Raw genomic sequence first — 23,565 nt, 5'->3', positions numbered from 1 at the left:
TAAAGTCATATTTAAAAGGAATTTATTGAAAGCTTCAACCACGGACAACTGATACCAGAACGTATGGTGCAGTGCAAGGACACGACATCTCTGAAGACCGAAGAAGCTTTCACGGGCTTTTAAACCTTTGCAGATGATTGGGCTGTTGCAGGTCCAAAAGCAGAAATGAAAACTGAGTAGCAGAGCACCTCGTCTACCCCCCAGAGGTCACAGTCCCCGGTGGACGCTTCCCATTGCTTTCAAACACTTAACTCAAACCCAGAGAGAACCATGTGCAGAAGACAACTCGGATAAAGGAAGCGTTGGGGTGATGGGTGATGTGAAGGGAGACTTGAAATTTGTCTTACAAAAAGAATAGCCGTGGTGGGTACTTTGCACAGACATCATCTAAACCCAGGGATTCTACAGGGACCAGAATTAACTTCCAGGAACTTGGAAGTAAGATCAAAGTGTAAGCTCGGAGCAGTTTGATATTCCAGGATAACATCTTTGTCCCTAACAACTGAGCATATTGGTTATACATCATTTTGTGGAGCACTTGAGATGCAATATTTCCACGAGGATTTAATTTGAAAATGATGGAATAATCTTAATTTACCAGAATGTCTTCATTCACGGATGGTGCATGGAGTTGAATCAACAAACAGTCAATGTATTTGGTTTATTGACTCCTGTTGTCAGGCAGTGAACACTATGACTCACAGGCACTTAGCGCACACTATATTTTTTCTTCTTCTGAAAGCTTTTCTGAAAAATATGGTTAGAGTTGCTCCCTGTCCAAGGAGGCAATGAATTCAGTATAAAAACTCGACATTAATTATTCTTCTGACTGTGATAGCAATAACGAGGACTAGTTTTTCTCAAAGAAATGTAGATAAACATGACTTCATAATTGCATTTTCCTTAATAACTGATTGATATGTTTGCTGGTTATCAACTTACAGAATGACTTTTGAAGGAAGATGATGGTAAGCCAGGTGGAGATCCACACGGGGATGGTATTCGAGCTCAAAATGTTCAGATCTGCAACTGGGGCTCTGGGCCATTGCTGGCTTTGGTTCACAAGGTGCATGTTGAGCTTCAAGTAGGTCACATGTCCTTGTCCAGCTTCTCTGCAGAGGAACGAGGTAGAAAAAAGGGGCCCAGAGCCACGTCCCAATCTCTCCCAGCCCCTGGGGTCATACCAGCCTGACGTGGGCCCTGGGACCCTCTTCTGAAAGGTGCCACCACAGCGTACACAGGATCTACCTCAAGTTTTGCCATCGGTGGCAGTAGATTGATGGAGATTTGTCCAGGAGCCTCTAAGGCACAGGCAGGTAACCCACTGTCCAACACTTTGGCCCCAGCACCAAACACTGGAGTCTGGAGATATCTGCAGAGCACAACAAAACAAAGGTTTTATGGTTGACCATGTAATACAGAATCACAGAGTCATAGAACTGCCTAGGTTGGAAGGGATCTCTCAGATCCTCGAGTCCAACAATCAAAAAATAAAGTTGGGCAAAAATTATATGCAAATTCAGCTTGTGTACGACAAACACCTCGAATCACAACATCTGCTGCCTTATTTTATGAAAGAGAAAAGGCTTCCTGCTTAAAAGTTTAAACAGAAATTTAAAAGGTAACTTGCAATGAAAGTCAAGTTGTGGGAAAAAAAAATAATAAAAAAAGAATGCAAGAGCCATCCCTGAGGGGAGGAGGGAGCACAGCAACGTGACCATCAGGTACCCAGGTGTCAAGAACAGATGATCTGCCCACCGTAATTAAAGAGAGGGACCTGCAAAAAAATCTCAGGGAACCAGGAGATGCCAGGAAAACTTCAGTGGAGCGGGAGCCGTTCGCTGAGACACTGGGAAACGAGGAGGAGAAGGGCTGGTTCACAGCAGGGACAGCTCTCCTGAGCTGACAGAACTTCCCGGGCTCCGCGCTCGACCTGTGATTAATCGCACAGACACACAAAGCACCGGCTGCGACCGGGAGCCATCCTCCTAATGCATGTCACAAACTTCATAATTCCACTTGGAACGAGACAACAGCAAGTTAAATTCCGGGATCACTGTCACCGTGTCACTTACAGAAGAAGTTGCACCGGGGAACGGTTGGCTATTGGAGTAATTTGAATGGAAATGTCAGGTTTCACAACCTGTGATTTGAGGTAAGTGCCCTGCTATTCTGCACAGCTCTGTCAGGCAGCCGGGGCTGAGTCCTCGCTGCCACCTCCTCTGGGCAAAGACATCCCCCTCCCCGCATCCCACCGCACCCAAAAATTCACATTTCCTTCCCCGCAACACCCCTCCTGACCCCACAGCTCAGGTGGGTGAACGTTCGCCGTGTCTCCCCACGTCCTGGCCTGACTTTAATTCCAATTTCGTGTTCTGTACAAAGGTAGGCGCTTCAAAAACCAGGCAGAAACAGGGAGCTGCTTCTGAATAAATCGATTAATCCCGATTCGTGCTGACCTCTGGGCAGGTTTCGTCTGAGTGAGGACTTCAGCATTTGGTCGATATGTCTTCCTGCTAAATACTTGCAGAAGTTGCTACATAAGGTTGTGCACATCTTACACACAGCTGTGACAGATCCAGCTGATTCCCTGAGCTGTGAAGGGGGAAAAAAATCCTGGCTGGGCAGAAGTGCCAGGGTTTTGTCTAGTGCCTGCCCTTCAGTAACACCTTTATATATATTATATATACAGATTTATTCACATATTTTGGTATTTGAAAGACAATGCACCCAGCGCCCAACACGTGCCCTGATCTGCCTAGACCCATTTAGAAGGAAATAAGAGTTAAATTACCCCAGTTACCAAGTCAAGGAGCTCCCAAACCTTTAACTTCTATGACCCGAACATCAACTCAAACTATATTGATTTAGACGTCTCCAAACTCCTCCCACAAAGAATTTAACTAAATCACAGCTTTCATGAAACCAGCCTGCACAGGACAAGCTTGCCCAGCCCGATGCCATGCAGGTAAAGTAGTCCGACACCTGCAATTTGAATACCACAAAGAGTTTAACTAAATCACAGCTTTCATGAAACCAAGCCTTCAAAGGACAAGATTGCCCAGCCCGATGCAGGTAAAGTAGTCCAACACCTGCAATTTGAAAAAAAGGAGAAATAATTGACCTGAGAGACCTTCTGTTGCCTCTGGATGGGTTTACTGAGCCTCTTGTACCGGGAAGCGGCAGTGGGGTGAGTGGCTTTTGGGGGTTTCTCCTCCTTGCCCCAGCAGGTTGCCCAATTTTACAAGAAATAACAAAAAAAAGCTGTTCAAAAAAAGAAATGTGACAGCAGGATGTTTGGACCTGGCTGTCCTCTGTGCACAGGGGATGGTACAGAAACTTTAACGCTGTCTATACATTGCCCACGGCGCCGCTGACGCGGGGGCATCTCCAGGCAAAGTGAAGCACAATCACTACTATTATTTTTACTTTGAAAGGAGTGGCTTACTGAGTCAGTAAATATAGTTGCTTTTTTTCTTTTATGCTAAACATAAACACGGTGGGGAAAAAAAAAATGCTCCTGCAAGACGTGAAGCGAAAGAAATGGAAAACAAACCAACCAAATTTAGATTTTGCCTGCAGGATAATTGACAAGCCAAGAAGCCTTCCTGGCTTCAAAACGAGCTGCTTCGATCACAGGTGGTTGTATTCTTAAAGGGTAGAATCTCTTTTTACAGCATCCTTTTCAGGCATCCTGCTCCGCCACCACCAGGCTTTTATGTGTGCCCGGGCAGAGGGGGCTGGATCCTCCTGCAACACTCTGTTGGACTATAAACCAATGGTATTTGCTTTACCTGTGCACTATCTTCCATGGAACAAAACAACATTTACATCTGGGATCAATTTGCTTGAAATTAAAGTGCAGCTGCTATATCTCTTCTGCATCAAAAGTATAGTGTTAAGGCTATAACATACAGACAGTTACACATTACTTTGCATTGTAATATTTAGATTTGTGTCATTTTCCATCTGAAGTAAAAAGCGTCTTTAAATAAATGAGTGATCTTATACTACATATTTTATGGGCTGTGTACTCAGCAAGATATATCTACATTTGCGATGTGCACACACTCATCTCCACTTTCAGACTACGTATTTAGACCTTGAATTTTAATGCTTAAATGCAAACGCAGAGCAGGAATAATTGGGGCTCTACGCTCAGAAAAGTTCTGCTGTGTTTGTACAAGAGGCTTCGGTGAGTTTTGCAGTTGGTCTCGGGTAAAATGGGAGCTTTTCCATTCCTTACTGCAGATCCTGTCCCCCTCCCGGTACTCTCTTCCCATGTCCCCCCCTCTAAAGCCACGATGCCTTTAAAGCCCTTCGTAGGGAGGGTGTGACTCCAGAAGCTCATCAGCAGCTCACAATTACCACCTGCATTTACATAAACACACCCATGGCACTTAAAAACAGAGCAACACACGGGGTCCTGTTACTTACATCTAAGTCACCGCAAACGCACCCAAAGAGAGCCCATGAGTTTGGTACCTGTGAAGGAGGGACTGCAGCGACGGACCCCTGCCATCTTGGGTGGGACCTGGAGGGTGGCCCTGAGGTGACCTCCTGCTGCTGGGCTCTTCTGGACGTGTGTCACCCAGTGCTGGCCGGCGCCAATGGACCCACCACACAGCACCCCAACAGATGACACGGCAGGAGATGGTGGTATCTACCACCTTCTCACCTCAAACAACATCCTCCAGCCATGGGTCATGGGTTCAGCTCTGCACCATGTGGCCATGGACAGGAACCACTCTGACTGCTTGTCTGGAGCAGAACTTTGTGTCACGTTTTGCTTGTTGGCATCAGAAGCCTCCACCTCCAGTGGTGTCCTGCCGTGCTGATGGTACCTTGGGACCTCCAGCGATGGGTGTCCATGAGGACGTTCACCACGGGGATGGAGCCTACTGGTGAACGAATAGACAGGACATTTCCTGTTACTGTTAGATACTACTTACCCACACACAAAGGCCCACATTTATTGGCACTAAATGGCAAAAGGTAAACGAAAAGGAAAATGGAAGTGCCACATTTTCAAGCCATCATTTCCCCCCAGCACCTGCGATATTTTGAGTTTTGGTGAAGATGAATCGGACCCTTTTTTTTTTTTTTGGCAACATATTCTGCAGCCGCCACTGTGCCCTGCTCAAACCAGCGGCCAAGGAACCCCGCAGACAAAAGGCTGTAGGACCTCAGCACCTTCTGCTCCAGCCTTGGCAAAAAGGGACCTTTTCCAGGGCAATCCTGTAGTGGTTGATGTGAGGACTTAAGGCTGTGAAAGAGAGGATGCTGCTCATCGCAAAGAGTCCGATCATGTACCTGGACTTTATCCGCTGCCTGGAGAAGAGAGACAACCAATTAGTCCGACACAGCTTCTTTGCCATACCCAGGTTGGAAAACAGATTGAAGGGGTCAAAAAAACTCAGAAGGCTCCACATGATCTGACATTTGCCTTGTCACAATTTTCTTGACAACCAGAAGGTTGGAGACAGTTTGCTGGTCATCGGGAGCGGCGGCGCGGGAAGACTGATCACCGGGCTGGGGGGGTGAAAGCGCTCAATTAACGGCCTGCTCGTTCTCAAAGCAGTGATTTCTTCAATAACCCAGGATGGTTTTAGTCTGCTCATTTTAGAGGACAAACGTGCTGTAAAACAGTTGCTGGAGTATACAAACATTTCTTAGCTTGCAACCTCCTGATATTGCTTCCGTGGCTACAGAGGTGATCTCCAACTCGAGCGATTTTCGGAGGTTCATCCTCATTCCAGGGCACCTGATTGTATTTGCACAATAATCTCTGCTGCAAAACGCATGGGGGGGGCACATGGTCTTCTTCCTCCAGACTAATTTTTTACAAAACAATTTGCACAATAATCTCTGCTGCAAAACGCACAAGGGGGGGCACATGGTCTTCTTCCTCCAAGCTAATTTTTTACAAAACGAGGCGATGTTTCAAAAAGCCTTTCAAAGTGACACAACAGCTTCAGCAGCTCTGCCCCGGGGGCTGTGTGAAGGACACCTTCCTGCAGGTTCTAGGTAAAATAAAGAGCTTTTTCTCTCTCTTTCCTTGGCGCACAGCCCTGACCTCGCCGGGTCCCGCTGAGCCCTTTGGCCACACAACGTGCCCGGGGCCAGGGCTGGGACATGCTCTCTCCTGTTTTCCTGCAAATTATGGTGGTGGCCTGTGGGGTCACCTCTCCTGGGCTCCCCCTCCTTCCACCACAGCCCCACGGGCTGGCGGGGACCAGGGGGGCACCGGGACACGCCACCCCCTCAAAGGGGAGTGGGGGGACAGGGGCAGCAGGTCGTTTTCCAGCTCTCCTGGGCTCCCCCTCCTTCCACCACAGCCCCACGGGCTGGCGGGGACCAGGGGGGCACCGGGACACGCCACCCCCTCAAAGGGGAGTGGGGGGACGGGGGCAGCAGGTCGTTTTCCAGCCATCCCAGCTGAATACTCGGGCATCATCCAAATTCCAGCTGGAGAACATGAAATTTGCTATCACTTTAACCCCGAGCGTAACTAACGACCGGGTACGAGAGCTCACGCCACAATACTCTATCAACTCATAAAAACCTCACCATCTCTTGAGGGCTCCACCTACAAAAGCTCTGTAGCTTCTTTGGGTGAAGTCCTACCCCAGGTCTCTCACGAGAAAATGATCTATAACTAAAAACATAAGATGGTTTTGTGGTTAGATTTTTTTTCCCCCAGTGCTTTGTTTGGAAAGGACAAAAACATTTTTTTTTTCTGGGAAGTATGAAGAAATAATTTCATCGTATCACTTAATTTAACCATCGAAAGACCTCTGCTTGCCCATTGCCCCCTAAAATCAAACCTGCGTTTAGGCTGATGGTACTGTCAAAAGCATGTAAAACATGTTTGCTGAATAAAAGCAGAAATAATGACCCAAGTTCGAGGCTCACACTTTTAAAAATCCTGGGCCATAATCAACATTGAAATTCCTAGGAAAGCTCAGCCCTGATAGCAAAGTCAATAAATGAAAGCAGTAATTTTTCAAAACATCACAGGCTGCACCGATGGAAATAAAATGGTTTTTCCTTCTGTTGCCAGAAGATTTTAAAGATTTAAGTCCAGTCTGGATCAAAACCCACTTGGGATTCCCACTCCTGGTGGGAAGGCTCAGCTGAACCGTGGGGCGAGCTGGGGTCCAGACCAGAGGGTGACTCCCACAGCCCACCTGGAGCCGGGACACGAGTCTTCTGTGTGGAATTAGGTCATCGGGGCGTTTGTTGGGAAGGGAGAATTACATCATCGCAAGGTTGCTCGTCCTTAGATAAAAGGGTTGCAGCTGTTTTGCTCAGTAACTACCATCAGTTCCGCACTCGGGGTCACGCCGAGGGTTATTTTAATTAAATGCTGCCTCCATCAGCCCCATGTAACCTCCATGTGTGCCCAACAGGGGCTAAACCCCCGTCCTTGAGGGCTGCCTGGGGGTGGGCTGGGCAGAGCCCCCCACTCCGGGCTCAACCCTCACCTTCCTCCCAGGTGGAGCCCAGGCCAGCTCGGCGAGAGCTCCGCTTATTTAACTCCCCGGTACCCACATTTCCAGCCACGATTTCAGCAAAAGAAGAGCAATGTCACATCAAATAACTCACCCCAGGTGGTGCCAGCACGGATCTGGATCCACGGCCCCGGCACCTCGCAGCATCCCTGGCCGGGGAGGAGGGGATGGATGGACCAGACGGACCAGCGCCTGCTCTTCTGCAGGTTGGATGAATATTGGTTAAGGAGAAGAGCTAAGAAGTCATCCCCCACGCTCCTGGCAGCCCTCTGCCGTGCCCAAGGACTACTCACCGCAACAAATGAAAAGCCCTGTTTAAAATAACTAAATAAGGCACTTAAAGGGGTTTTAAAAATTGATAACTAAACGTACTACTGTACGGGATCGATCTTGATTACTGCCCAGGTGGAATTTTTGTCTTCTGGCTTTTTTCAAGGAAGAAAACCCAACGCCCCAACCCGGCCATTAATGAGAAACGTTAAAGGCTTGTTAACAGCATCCTTTCATCAGCCCAAGGCGCTGCCAGCGCCCCGCGCTCACGTCAATTTTCACCTTGTGGTCCAGCTACCGCATCCCGCCCCATCGGCCGCCGCTGATGGAGCCCAGACCCATCGCCCGCCGCTGCTGCCGGCTCCGGGGAGGCTCCTCCAGCCCCCAGCCCCACTTTCGGCTGCCACCGGCCCGTTATTCACACTGCCCGGGGGCTGGTCTGGATCAGGCTCAGGGGGGGAAGTTGCTCCCCATCACCGCATCCCCCCACCCCGGACTGGGAAGGAGCCACGTGGAGGTGGCTGCCCTCCCTCAGCCGTCAGTCCACAGGGATGGGGCCGAGGGTGCCCGCTCCTCACTCCCCCTGTAATAATAATTTGAGGAGGAAAATGGGTTTTGAACACTGGGAAAAAAAAAAAATTAAAAAAAAATTTAAAAAATCAGATTTGCTCCTCGCTAAAAACGGAGCACAACAAAAATAGCGATATTACAAACCAACCCTCTGGAAATCCCAGATTTAAGGGTGGGGAGATCAAGGGTTTTGCTCGGATAGATCTTCTGGAGAAAAAAAAGAAAGAGAAAAACTAAAAAAAAATACTTCTTTTTCAAGGCACAATTTAAGCGTATTTATTTGTTGCTCATCCCCTGCGCGTTGCTGTTTGAAACAAAAATAGCAGCGCGTCCTCCGACAAGCTGTGTGTGCACATCAACACAACTGAAATGTCCCCTCTGCCGTAACGGCCGGCGAGGGCACCCTCAGGAATATTTTCCATTGTTTTTCCAGCCGCGCGGGGCGGAGGGTGCAGCCACCCCACCGGGGCAGGGACAGACACGGCTCCATCCCACCTCGGTGAGAACAGAAAAGGAATTACAATTAAATCTGTAAATGCAATTCTTGGAGGATTTTTTTGCATTCCTGTAAGATTCTTACCGAGAAATTACTCTTGAAATAGTACATAAATCTTACAGGGCTCCCCTTGGATTACTCTGCTTTAAGTTTTTAAGCAATCTTTCCATAGGTTTACTCTTTCATTGCGCTCCCTTTAAGGAAGCAGAGATTCAGCACCACCTTTCACAGCAAATAAACCTTTTAATACCGAGTGTTCCTCTTTGGCCTGGGCGCAATACATACCACAAATATTCTAATTTTAAAATCGGGTAAAACACTGGGAAAAATGATGAAATGTAATAATCTGGGATATTTCTAGAGGACGTAACGATGCACGATGTTAACAGAAAGCACGGTTTGAAGTGACTGCTCCTTGTCTAGAAGTTAAGATCACTTGGAAATGGCAGTGCCGTCCCACCAACTGCTACAGCATGGACCAAACCCCCACGAAACGCTGCCTGGGGCCTGAGAACTGCTGAGAAAAAGCAAAGGGGGACTTTCCTGGGCCGCATCTTTCTCGCCCCGATCAGATGACCAATCCCTCCAGTTCCCAGCGAAGGGATCGCCCGAGAGAAGGAAATTTGGGGGCACGTCTACAAACGTCCCCAACCAAGACAATGAGTGGGTTTTGTGTGTAAGATGCCTCCCGTATGAGCTCATTACGCTGCAGCCCCTGAAAGCGATCTGCGCCCACCCCCGCGCCCGGGGGCCCTTTCCCATTTGCCATTGATACATGGGCTGTAATCTGCATTTTCTCATCCCGGCGTAAAACAGTGCAACCAGTGTCGCTGCCATTCCGCCCTCGATCTGGCGCAGGAAACACAACGCAGCCCTCCCAAAATATTTCTGTTGGCCTCAGCCCGGCGGCAGGAGAGAAAAATAAAGGGAGGGGGGCGGGAGGGAGAATGACCCGCTGCAAAATTCAGCTTCTTCCCTGGTCAAGGGCATCTATTTCATTATAAATGTAGTTCCGCCAAAACAAATATTATTTTTGAATCTTTCATTATCTTGGTCTCTGGCAATGGGGGAAGCAGCATGTGTGGGTATTAGCCGCTGCCCAGCCAGCTGTCGAGCCTGGCTGCGCCGGGGCTCAATGTCAGACCTTCAAAGCGCTGCGAGGCCGAGCCGGAGGAAACCCGATAGCTCAGAGGAACCCAATTCCAGCCAAAAACGCTCCGAGCTGTCTTCTGCCAGCGGGTTGGGCTTGCTTTTCTCCCCCCCTTCGTTTTTTCCACACTATAGAGACAGATACTTGGATGCCCCTGTTTTAATGCATCACCCTCAGCGCGGCGTTCCCCCCGGCGGGCAGGGGATGGGACCCCGGGGGCTGAGAGGAACGAACCCAGCCCGAGCCCTCTGGTTTCTGGGCGCTATTTCATTCTCTACGTATTTTTTAAGACGATTTTTGTTAATTGCTGCTGATGCGAAAAGCGGGTCCTGGCAACGGAGGAGCCCCTTCCCCTGCGCCGGGGCGCCCTCTGTCGGGCAGCGCGGGCACCGCTGCCTCCCCCTGCCTGCTCCTGCCTGTCCCTGCCTGCTCCTGCCTCCCCTGCCTGTCCCTGACTGCTCCTGCCTCCTTCTGCCTGTTCCTGCCTTCCCTGACTGTCCCTGCCTCCTCTTGCCTGCTCCTGCCTCCCCCTGCCTGCTCCTGCCTGTCCCTGTCCCTGCCTGCCTCCCCTGCCTGTCCCTGACTGCTCCTGCCTCCTTCTGCCTGTTCCTGCCTTCCCTGACTGTCCCTGCCTCCTCTTGCCTGCTCCTGCCTCCCCCTGCCTGTTCCTGCCTCCTCTGCCTGTCCCTGCCTGCTCCTGCCTGTCCCTGTCCCTGCCTCCCCTGCCTGTCCCTGCCTGCTCCTGCCTCCCTCTGCCTGTCCCTGACTCCTCTTGCCTCCCCTGCCTGTTCCTGCCTCCCCCTGCCTGTCCCTGACTGCCCCATCCCTGCCTGTCCCTACTCATCCAGTGCTCTCTGCTCCCGCCACAAAAACTCAGAGCCAGGGCAGCATTTTGTGGAAAAGCAGGAATTTGCCTCAAAAGGGTGACGCCGCCCAGAACCCCGCGCCAAGCACGGCTCTACCTGCAGAAATAGAGAGACAGCCCTGGAAAAGCCGACGCCTGCAGAAAAAAACCAGCACGGGATGCAAATGTGAGAGAGGCTAAAGTTTACGTTTGCTGCCCTGTTCTTTTGTTGGTGGCATGTATTATAAAAAAAGAAAAAATAAAATACACCCAAACTGTACATATTATAAGGCTATATTTTTATCTCGGGGTTCTGGTGACACGTACAAACCACTTGAGCTTTGCTTTCGTGGTTTATATTGCCACCAGAAACCCTTGATAAAAATACAGCTTTATATTGTACAGTTGGGTATAGTTTATTTTCTCCATATATCATATACTGTGTTTTATTTATAAACATACACAAAGACACTTGTACATGCAAAGCAGTTTTTTTATTGAAGTAATTCTGAGGTATCAATAATGCTATATTAACTAACGCATCGGAACGCAATAATTTCTCCGTTAGCAATGGCCTTTCTAAAGAGACATCTATGAAAATATGATAAAACACATAAAAAAAAAAAAATCAGTATTTCCACGTTAGAATTTACGATTCCCATACTGAAAATTTCAGCTTCTGGTGGCTCATACTTGCAGAGAACCCTGCTTAAACCACCTCAAAACTGGGCTTTAATACCTCTTGAAGACCCAAATCCTTCCTGCAGAGAGGCTGCGGGAAATAAAGCTTCACCCAACAGAGAAATGCAAAAAATCTAAAGGAAAAGGAAAAATTCAAACGCCGAAAGAAAACGTGCTGCTGCTGAAGAAGCAACTATGATGGGTTGTTCGATATTTTGCCCAAGTTGTGCTAATCAAACTTACTTAAAATAAACTTTTCATACCATCTGCCAGCAGCGTCCCTTCCGCTGCTTCTTGCACCATTCACAGGGGCAAAAATATTATTCCCATCTTTTGGAATTCTAACAGAAAAAAGCCAGGAACAAGCAGCTCAGCAGCCGTTTGCTTTTCCACCCATCCTGGGGGGCTCCGTTCCCTCCCATCGGGGTAAATAAATCCCAGTTCCTGGCTGGGGGGGACGAGGGAGGGCAGGGACCAGCCGGGGCTGGCGGCTTCCTCAGGGGGGAGGCTCACACCTCGGATTCACCACGTCCCTCCCACTCCCTTATCCCAGCTTTAATGGACATTAAAAATAGAACAAAACAGGGCTGGAGATGGGAACAAAAATCCGTGCACAACAAGGCCTGGGCGGCTGTAGTCATTCTGCTGTAAAATGTAAAAACAAGAAAGGGCAGAGGAGCTGCATCCCCCAGGACGCATCCCGCCGTTTTAATATAGTGGTGCCACCGCGCATTTCGCTCCGGATGTTGCATTATATTTATATGTCACTCAAATATTTACCATTTTTCCTGGGTTCTGCCGGGTGCTGGGAGAGCGGGGCCTACGTGGGGGCTGCTCGGCAGCCGGGGCTGGGCCCCATCACAACGCCCACTTCTCTCTCTGCAGCTTCTCGTGCGACAAAAGCCACTCTTTCATGGGGCCTCCTCCTCCGTAGTGGCCGCTCTGCCCGCTGCTGAGGATCACCCTGTGGCACGGGATGATAATGGGGATCTGCAGAAAAAAACACAACAAAAAAAGAAGGGTGAGGGGAAGGGGAACCCATAAACCCACCGCTGAACCAGGCCATTAGACCAGGAGGGACGGGGATGGAAGGAGACACGTTGAGGACCATCCCGGTGGAGCATTGGCCATGGCCAAGGACAGGGCAGTGGCAGCAATGGGGCCATCACCAGCTGGAACGGCACCGAGCACTGGGAAGACCAACCCAGTTCTCAGGAAAAAAATAAGCCTGGACAAAAAATTAAATACATAAAAAATGATATGAGGTCTTAAAAGCGTCAGACACGTGGATGGAAGGAGACACGTTGAGGACCATCCCGGTGGAGCATTGGCCATGGCCAAGGACAGGGCAGTGGCAGCAATGGGGCCATCACCAGCTGGAACGGCACCGAGCACTGGGAAGACCAACCCAGTTCTCAGGAAAAAAATTAGTCTGGACAGAAAATTAAATACATAAAAAATGATGTGAGGTCTTAAAAGCGTCACACACGTAGGACTTGGGGGTGTTGGTGGATGAGAAGCTCAACAGGACCTGGAAATGTGTTCTCACATGGTGAGAAGTGTCCCTGCCCAGGGCAGGGGGTGGCACTGGGGGGGCTTTAAGGTTCCTCCCCAACTCGATTAAATACATAAAAAATGATGTGAGGTCTTAAAAGCGTCACACACGTAGGACTTGGGGGTGTTGGTGGATGAGAAGCTCAACAGGACCTGGAAATGTGTTCTCACATGGTGAGAAGTGTCCCTGCCCAGGGCAGGGGGTGGCACTGGGGGGGCTTTAAGGCCCCTTCCCAACCCAAACCATTCTATGATTCTATATATAAAATGCCATATACACCCCCCCGCTATACAAAATCTCTGCAAGAAGCAGATGTTCCCCCCCAGCTCCAGCAGCCCAGGGTGGGTGACGAAGCCCCACAGAGCCCACAGGCACAGGAGCTGTGGGACCACACCATTAATCACCATCCTGGGATGAGGAGAGGCCACATTTCTGGAAAAATAAAACAGAAGTGTTGGTTGGAGGGAGCTTCCCCAGCCCTGCTCCCCCAGCACATCCCTCCCCTCCCCTCAGCACCTCCACGGGCGCCGCGCAGAAATCCTATAGCAGAACAAGGCACTATTTATTATTTAACAGCGAGTCAATCCAAAATGGGTTGTGAATTTTTAAAACCTACAACAGGAGCGATTTAATTCACACCTAAACCAATTTGAGAACTTTTTTTTTTTTTACTTTTTTTCTTTTTTTTTCCCCCTCCTCGTGCCTTTCTACTTTGCATCATTTACAGCCCAAATGTCACGGATTCTGGAAAATCAATGCAAGAAGTTACATAATAGACTGATAATGCAGACAAGTACATAAATGCGGGGTTTTTTTTTTTTTTTTTTTCTCTTATTTTTTATTACAGGTGATTATCATAGTTGAAGTACACACCATAAAAAATGCAATACATCATCTCTAATCACGCCATACGCGTTTCCGTAACTGCACGATAACTCGATGGCAACGATAGAGCTGCGAAAACACTGACTCGCTAAAAAGTGCCGTTTTCACAGATTTGGATGTTTTAAAGCCAGAGAGCATAATTTATTTATATACAGACACACAGACAAATTAGGTACTTTACACTGACTTATTTCAATCCCATTCAATAGTTATTTCAGTACGGTTCACACCGTGCTCGTATCTGAGCCGGGGACACCGAGACCCCAAAGTGGCTGCACAGCTACTGCCAGACCTTTGTCAATTGGGGTGTTTTTTGGGGGAGATTCCTTTGCTTTCGTTAGGTAATTTCCATGGCTGACATTTAAAATCTCAGTCTCAGCCCACAGGCTATCGCATTAACCGGGAATACACATAGGTGCTTATTGTTAATCAAGGTTTAATAAAAAATGCTTATAAGAGCTGCTTTATTTGGAGCTGGCAAAGCCACCAGTGAATTCTGCATCCGTGACAGCTCTGGTGAGCACCAATAAAGCCTTTACTCCAGACTGTGCTGTCCCATGCTCGGTTTATGACTTCTCCAAAGAAGTTGAGGTTTTTGCAAGTGTTTTTCTGCTTTGGGATTTCTCCATCTTTCCAATCCATGTGTGCAAGTTGCTGCCAGCGAATTTTCTGGGGTGACAGCACCATAACAAACCGTAATGATACATTATAAACAAATCTCCGAGCTTAATTTGCAATTCTTTAAAAAAATAAATAGAGTAAATTAGGGTATTTTGATGGTAAGGCTATAAATCTCACTACGGACAGGGGCCAAAAGCTCCTTCTGGTAAGTTGGTGGCTTCTCCTGCTACATTGTGCGAGAAGATGGAAGATCTGCCCAAATGGGGGGAAAAAATGGACTTTATTTTCAGGTGGTCAGAGCTGGCACGTCACACGGGGTGTCGGATGATCCTGGGTTGGTGCAGGACACCTTCACAAACTCAGGAACGCGTGGCTGAGCGTTACCATCAAGCAAGAGGATGAGGGTTTGCAATAATGCAGCTTTTTCCACACCCAGAATCAAGAATTTCATCCCCAGTTTGCCCCAACACGGGCAAGTGCCCGCGCATCACCCTCCACAGCCTCGGATGTAAAAGAAAGTGTGGTACAGAAGGCTGTAATTTAAAAATATTGAATATTGCTTCAGTTTGGCTTAATTGTGGTGACAACTTTCAGACTACTAAAATAATTAAACCTGCTAAAATTTATTAGGGCCCTGAGGACATTTTAGAGGGAGTACTACCCTAGTCTGGAGCTTTAATGCCTCGGCTACATTTAATGTAATTTTTATCAATAACCAAGCAGCTCATAATATTATAGCTCCACTGAAATCTTCATGCTGTGAAATCTAATTCGTCTAACGCGCGAATCCATCACTTACACAGACCCTACCTCAAAGGCTATAAAACTTCCAAACCCATAGATTTGTCTCCAACAACAACAACAACAACAACAAAAACCAACATGAAGGGGCCCCTCGGATCGATACCGGAGTCCCTCTGATTCGGGCACCAGCTGAATATTTTCTCCAACTTCGCTTTTGTTCTTCTGGGTAGAGGCCCACAAGGGAAAGAGCTTGTTTTCACTCGCAGCCTCATCAATACCTAAATCCTGGTGAACAAGTGACACTGAGAAGCTGTAATCAATAGCTCCCTGTGCGTTTTTTCTTCTGGTCAAATGGTTCAGCGCTACTGACAGCCCTGACACTCGGAACATGATGCTAAATCTTTATCAACAGCCATCTGGGTGACTGGCAGAACAAGGCTCGGGCGGTCATTAACGCTCGTGGCAATCTGTGAATAAACTAACTCCTCGAGAAGGCGTTTGTTTAGGGAAAAAAAAAAAAAAGAAAGAAAGAAAGAAAAAAAAAGGTGGGGAAAAAAAACACCCCTCCCTGCACGAGGCATCGATCGCCTTTGAACTGCATTTAGCAAATTCCGTGGGAGGACGGAACGGAGGCGCTCGTTAGGAGTTTCTCATTGGAGGTGAGGGAAACCTCCCATCCCCAACCCACCGTATGGACGGGCTGGGGACCACCAGGAACTGCCAAACCATCAAAAACCACACCAACCAGGATGGAAACAGCTGAAATATCCAGTTACAACACACAATGAGAAGCACACTTAGAAAATAAATCACCTTTTGGTTTGCTTGTGTCCTGTGGGTTTTTCTCCCCCTCTTCCCTGACAGAACCAATGTCTCTCAGGACAGATCCTGGGCTATTGCTGGCCACCCCAGGAACTAAGGCACAAATAATTTTAGGTGTCCCCAACATTTCAAATTCCTACTTCTCCTAAATGCCTGATTATTTCTTCCTATCTCCGATGGTTAAAACATTTTTGCTGAATATCCTTGACTTAGGATGGATGGAGTGTCCAGTTGTACCCTTGGCTGGGCTTTAGCCTAAACAGTAACACAACTGGGGAGAATATCATAGAATCATAGAACCGACCCTTGGCTGGGCTTTAGCCTAAACAGTAATGCAACTGGAGAGAATATCACAGAATGGTTTGGGTTGGAAGGGACCTTAAAGCCCCCCCAGTGCCACCCCCTGCCCTGGGCAGGGACACCTCCCACCAGACCAGGTTGCTCCAAGCCCCCTCCAACCTGGCCTTGAACCCCTCCAGGGATGGGGCAGCCACAGCTTCTCTGGGCAACCTGGGCCAGGCTCTCACCACCCTCACACCAAACAAGTTCTTCCCCACATCTCAGCTCCATCTCCCCTCTTTAAATGTCAAATCCTCTCCCCTCCTCCTAGGGCTCCCCTCCCTCATCCAGAGTCTCTCCCCAGGAAAAACAACGACCGCCGTCAACAGAGCGCTGGAGACGTCTTATTTAAGGCACAGAACAGTCATTTAAGATGGCCTTGGACTAATCAGCCTAACACTCGCCATTTCCCATGAGTCTCTGTGATTTCTTTTTGATCCTCCTATAGTAGTCTAATGAGATTTTTAATTGAACTTTATGGGTTCCCTTTGAGGACCACAGACCTCGCAATCAATCTGCGCCGCGGTAAACTATGTGAAGTTTTCCTCGCGAAAGGTGAGCCGTCCCCGCCACGGCCTTGGCATAAATTGAGGCAAAGACGTCGCATCTTTCAGCTGCTGCTGGCACCTCTTCCACCTTCTCATAAAGTTGAAGGTCACCGCATGAATTATGTGAAGCAGCCCAACTGCAGCGGGGAACCTGTGGAATGTGCGCTTCCAAAACTACAGACCAAGGCCTGATCCTCTAGAAGGGAGAAATCTCCTGGTGTTTTGGGGGAAAAGGCGAGATAGTGAATATTCCCAACACCTTTGAGTAACAAAGCAACGGCAGGCTCGGGCTGATTTCAAATGCTCGTTGTTACTGTTATTACTGTCCTCATTAAATCATGTTTATGATGTAGTCATCATGTTTATAATGTCCTCCTTTAATCACGGGAAGCATCTCAAGGTGCAAACACATCACGGTTTCGCCGTTGTGCCCAGCTTCGCACCAACCCTCAACAGAAGCACCCACTTTTAGTCCACATTCACTACTACATCCACATTCACACACTACAGCATAATATTACAGCATGAGTCCGCAATCACTGCTACGACACACATTCCCCACAACAGCATTCACCACTTTCTGCCTCTCTCCTGCGAACGAAACCAAACCACCCATCTGCTGCTTAACAAAACACCCCATTTCTGCCTCAAGGCTGAGGGGATCGCTCCCCAAACCCAGTGCTCACCTCCCGGGGGGTAACAACCCCTCTCCCCGTGCCCAGACCCCACTGGTGCTGCTGCTTCACGAGCTCCTCAGTTGGATCCTGAGCTCAGTACCTCACCTCAGATAGAGAATCAGAGAATCATAGAATGGTTTGGGTTGGAAGGGACCTCAAAGATCATCGAGTTCCAACCCCCCTGCCATGGGCAGGGACACCTCCCACCAGACCAGGTTGCTCAAGGCCACATCCAGCCTGGCCTTGAACACTTCCAGGGATGGAGCATCCACAGCTTCTCTGGGCAACCTGTTCCAGTGTCTCAGTATCTCAGCCTGTGTTTTATAGGGGCACAAGGTGCAGGGGGACCCTACGGCTCCGTGCAGGCAATACCATGAGACACTCAAATAATCTTTAAGGGGTTTAAGCCTCTAAGCTGAAGGCAGAAGCACACCCTGATATTTGAGGTGTGTACCCGATTTTCCGACGGCAGAGCTCACAGGAGCAGCACAAAGGCACGTCTCCTCACCGCCCTGCATCCCACTCGACAACACAGAGGATTTTAATGCGACGGAACGCTCTCCGATATAATACGGTGTACATTAAGATAAGGCAATACAATGCAAACCTGCAGGAAGCAGTTCTCAAAGAATAACAATCTAGTGTTGTGCAAAAGGATATGTAATTGCTATCGCCTCGGAATGTACCCGGCTCTGCCCTCAGGCTGCAGTGGAGCAGCAGCATCCAAAGTAGCAGTAACAGCAGGTTGTGGTGTGAAAATTCCTGCTTTTTCCCCTGTGAGGAAGGATGAAAATAGTTCTGAAAATATACAGCAAAGCTACTGCAATTTTTTTTTTTTTTTAAACGGGGTCCTATCTTATTATTGCTATTTCCCATCCCGTGCTGCGGCTGCAGTGGTTTCTGTCCCCAGCAGAAAATTTTTAAGCACATTATAGATAATAATGTGTAGCTTTAGGGGAAGAAAGAGCCGTATTAATATAATACCGCCCCAATATTTCACAATAGAAAGCTGATGATAAAAAATAATCAGTACTGTAATGACAGCCCTGCCCGTTCCAAGGCACATTTTCACCACTACACATCTCCTGTAGTTAATCTGTGAGTTCACACGTGTTCTACACGCAAACACACGCCTCGTGCTTTTGTATTTCACTGTCAGCACCTCTTTGCTGCGCTTCTCGCTCTTCCCATATAAATCTTTACCTGGTCCTTCAGGCCTATAAGCCAGAACATGCAGGGTGACTGTGTGTAATAGACAGGTTGATTGTATGAATGAGGAGAAATATAAAGATCATACATAGCACTGCAAAAAAACCCCCACACTTTACTATTTCTATATGTAAAGCCACCTGAAAACAGATTTTCTAACCCACTTTGCAGCTCCAGGTCGCAGTCTCGTCTGTACCTTATGAAAGAAACTACTGAGGGGACCGAGTGGGAACACAACGCAGGAGGTCAAAGATTATGGCAGGTCTAAGGCTGGAGAGAAGGAGGGGGATTCGGGTATGGAAAAGACACGTGTTGCTCAGGGCAAGTGGTAATGAGGGGAAATATGTCGAAGAATCGCCAAAAAGGCCACAGTTATTTATTTTTTTCAAGGCAAGCAGCAAGGGAAGGCAGGCGGTGCCTTGACCGACTCTCCCTTCCCTTGCACAGGGACCCGTCCGGCCCCACATCAACCCCCGTGATTCATAAATACACCTGGAAATCTAAACCTGAACAGCTGAAAGGGAAAGATAATGACCGGGAAGGCAGAAAAAGAGGGCAAACACACTGTTTTTCCCAACCCACAGGCCTCACCTGGAGCGCTGCTCCCTCCAATTGGTTCAAATTCAGGCAACTCACCTGCAGCTAATGGGGAAATGCCATTTACAGCTGCTTTGGAGCACGTGGGGGGAAAAACCATATTGACAATTAAGGGATTTGATTCAAATGTGTACCTACATGAATCTAAAATCCCTCTTCTTCCACGTTTTCAGAAACGTATCCACTCCAGAGAGACAGACTGCTGTTAACACAACCAAAGCTACTCATCCCCTGTTCAAATAGGGTCCGTGTCAGGGCAGGAAAGACTTCCCTCACATGAAAATATATAAGAAAGTTTGCGAACAACAACGTGTAGAGGGTGAAAGAACCATTCTATGGTTCTGTGATGAAATACAAGAAGCGCAATGTTTCTTCCTCAAATCCAACGCCATAAACGGTGGGGAATAAATCACATTAAACTGGGTTGTGCGTTATTGCTGATTAAAAACACTTACTGACCTTATTACTCATGGTAGACCAGTTTTCATAGCAGATAAATTTAATCTAATGACATTTAGCCCGCAAAGCTCTCTAAATCCACCACCACCTTCCACCAACTTGACTTAGAAGTTGAGGTGAACTTACGGGGTTGCTCTTCATGGCTCCCCCCACGGCTCTGGCCGCGCGGCCGTTGCCCGCCAGCTCCGCTAACCGCTTGTAGGAAACGGCCTCCCCGAACTTCACCTCTCTCAGCAGGGTCCACAGCACTTGCCCGGTGAAGGAATCTGCAAAGAAGAAGAAGAAAGCGCTGTTGGTACGGGCAGCTGGGGAAAAAACACCACCCCAAGATGGAAGACTCAAACCCCCCTCCAACGCAAAGCCGGAGCCTCTCAACAGCAGCTTTGCAATTTAAATTTAAACAGCCCCAATGCACTGTCCTGTTATTGTGTCCTATATTACTACATTTAAATACATGATTATTAGAAGGAGCGCTTGAAGTAACCGATCACTATAAAAAAAGGATTTAAGGCTTTGATTTTCCTATATTTTTAATTTGCTTCGAGTACAATTATCCCGTTAACTCGTACAATGTGGTTTTTTTCCCATTAAATTGGCGGAGTACAAATTAGCATAGAGTCAAATTAAAAAGGCGAGGAATAGCCGGCTCTACCTATTTCCGCGCAGCCCCGGCCTCTCCAGCTAATTTCCAACTTCAGCTGGGACGTGTGGCAGAAGAAGCCCTAGAGCCAGCGGGGCCCGTACCATCCCGGCTGACTGGGTTTTACAGCCCAGACCCCCCCGAGCTACGGCCACACGTAAGGACTAGCTGTGACCTTGAGTCTACAGCACATCCTTAATGACACCCGGAAAAAAAAGAAAAAAAAAAGAAAAAAAGAAAAAAAAAGAGAAAGAAACAATGTCTCTCCCCATTATTTTAATTTTAATGCGCCAGCAAATTGCTTCGAAGCGTTCCAATTGCGGAAATAATGAAGAAGCAAAAGGCACTTGGACCAGCTTTCGCCGGCGGCTCAGGGTTTTACCTTCCCAACCCAGGATTGTTTTAGGAAAGGAAACGTGACAGCCCTGCCCGGGCTTCACTTGGGTTGAACACCTCTTGCTCTTCCAAGGCGCTTGGAAAAGCTTTGAAGATGTAACTAGTGAATAACTTACTGCGAGGAGCGAGCTGGTGAAGAAAATGAAAAGGAAAAAAGGAGGGAAAAAATAAAAAGGAAAAGGAAAAGAGACCCCTTCCCCCAGCTGAGAGCTTCAGCCTCCTGCTTTGGCAAAGAAACAAACTGATTAAAAACATTTTCTTTCTTTAGTTGTCAAAAAAAGACATTGATTACGTTACATAGGAACAGAGCGAAATGTGATTTTGTTCTTAAAGGAAACCCATACACCATTATGTGTGTGTTAAATAATAAAAATCACTTCTTAACTGAAGGGAATGATAATCACTTCATTGAAAAAATCTGTTTAGTCTTTATTATAACATTAAGCAAATTAAACATCAGCATAATCCAGGTGATACGAGAAAAGGGTCATCAAAGAAATTAACTTTGTTGTTCATTAATTTACATGGATTAGTAGAGGGCAAAGAGATAGCAAATCTGCTCTAGTTTTTTATGATATAATTTCAAACTGTACACCATTTGTGGCAGTAGGGTGACTTTGGGGTTAATCAGACTGATTTGTCCTTTTAATTGCTTTCTATTCAAAGAAAATTCATTAGATAATGTTCTCTTCAAAATTCATGAATCAATTTAACTGAAGAAACCACATTAACAGCTTTGGGTTCATTAGCACAAGCAGTTGTGTTACTCGCTGATTGCTGGGAGGGTTTCCTTAGGCAAACAGATTTTGTTTACTGTGATTCCTTCAGAAAGGTTTATTCCAAATCAAATTGTTACTTATTATTTTTTTAACCTCCTTTTTAAGCCGGCAAGAGGAGTGTTAACCTCGCCCGCAGAGGGGTCTCGGGGAATTGCTGCCTGATGTCATCTTCTAAATCAATGACACACGGTGACTGCGCGTCACCAGGGCCCCGAGCCCAAAGAAATCCCCTTTTTTGGCCATAATTTTTGGCAGGACGTGACTTTCTGAAACCTGTTGGCACAGGAGGGGAAGCGGGGGCAGCTCCAGAGCCCCGCATCCCCAGCAATAACACCACCCTGCCCCGTGGTACCCAAATGATTGAGCACCTTTTCACAGGCCGAGAGAGGGACAGAGATTGTGCCCCCGTGACGCGCCGGGGCAGAGATTTCCCTCCTTTAACTGTACATTTTTCACCAGAGAGCACTTACTGTCTTCTGCACCCACACAAACCACTCTCCAAGTTATAGTTCAGAAGAATGAAATATTCAGCCATCACGCACATCATTTTATAAATGTATCTGAAAACTCAATTTCATCCTGTAGGGAGCAAATGCATTAATTAGTTTAAGCAGCTCGAAGAGACAGTGCCAAAGACTGTTATTAAACTGTCTGCAAGTGTGAGTGCCTGTAAGCACAACCTGCCCAAATTAGATGGCTGAACTTTCACCAATCTCCAGCGCGTGCCAACATTTTATGCTGTTAAATATCGTTATAAAGCGCTGTAAAATACACACATAAAAATTAACACACGCGCGCGCGCACAAATTCTCTCATTCCACAGAAACACTTCATCCCTCCCCAGCTGAGGATGCCCACGTCGCTCCAGAGGGGCAGATGCTGGCAGAGTCATGGCTGGACTCAACCACATCATGGGAATGGGAATAGCAGAGGTCTTCTCCTTCCTCTGCTCCCACCTATGCTGTCCATGCTCCCTCCAGGTGACCAGGCTCTAGACCTCCCTCTTGCCAAGGAACACCTTATTATTTCTCACCAATACACCCCTATATAATGGATCATAACGACAAAGCTGTGTTTCTAGAGTGTATTTCTGTGGCACAACTAAAGGAGTGATTCTCCTTGAAAACATGTTGCATTTTTCCCCAATAGAGAAAAACATTCGACAATGTTGCATTTTTCCCCAATAGAGAAAAACAATCGACATTCATTCTACATTTATCTATAGATAAATTAAAGTCAACCGCAGTGAATTTTGACTACAAAACTAGCAACCGTTCAAATAGGTGTCCTAACCAAAGCATTCAAAAATTCAAAAACCCAAACCAAGCCAGCACGCTCCTTCCAACGTACTTAATTTATCTATAGATAAATGTAGAATGAAAGTCAACCGCACTGAATTTTGACTACAAAACTAGCAACCATTCAAATAGGTGTCCAAACCAAAGCATTCAAAAATGCAAAAACCCAACCCAACCCAAGCCAGCATGCTCCTTCCAACGTAGTGTCTTTGGTGAACCCTGAAGTGCCCATTTTTGCCCCAACACAAGCCCTGCACCATCTCTTCTACTATTTTCCAAATTTTTCTGCAGATACAGTTGTGTAAATACCCAATGACACCCCAAACATCAGCTCATGAACACTAGGCAGCCCATATGAAGACCAACAGGGTAGATGAAGAGCGTTGGATGATGTGGCTCAGGTGGTGTCTCATGCTCTCTCATCGTGTCGTGATGTTCCCCTCCCTGAGCAGTGGAGAACCTGGGCTGGGG

The 23,565-nt window shown here is 47.6% G+C and overlaps 1 protein-coding gene across 3 annotated transcripts in view; it reads right to left on the bottom strand.

Moving 5' to 3' along the window:
- Positions 1 to 11,319: 11,319 nt before the first annotated feature.
- Positions 11,320 to 23,565, bottom strand: part of MGMT (O-6-methylguanine-DNA methyltransferase) — a 144,893-nt gene continuing 132,647 nt past the window's right edge. For all 3 annotated transcript variants that reach the window (XM_014945232.1, XM_014945234.1, XM_014945233.1), the window contains 2 exons: positions 20,108 to 20,247; positions 11,320 to 12,515 (listed from right to left, as the gene is read on the bottom strand). In XM_014945232.1, coding sequence (XP_014800718.1) covers positions 12,384 to 12,515; positions 20,108 to 20,247 — 272 coding nt within the window. In that variant the 3' untranslated portion in view covers positions 11,320 to 12,383. The remainder of the gene's footprint in view (positions 12,516 to 20,107; positions 20,248 to 23,565) is intronic.

This window comes from Calidris pugnax, unplaced genomic scaffold, assembly GCF_001431845.1.
Source record: "Calidris pugnax isolate Ruff unplaced genomic scaffold, ASM143184v1 scaffold89, whole genome shotgun sequence".
Classification (NCBI taxonomy): Eukaryota; Metazoa; Chordata; class Aves; order Charadriiformes; family Scolopacidae; genus Calidris; species Calidris pugnax.
The sequence above is the reverse complement of the archived record's forward strand: the minus strand, read 5'-3'. Positions and strand labels throughout refer to the sequence as shown.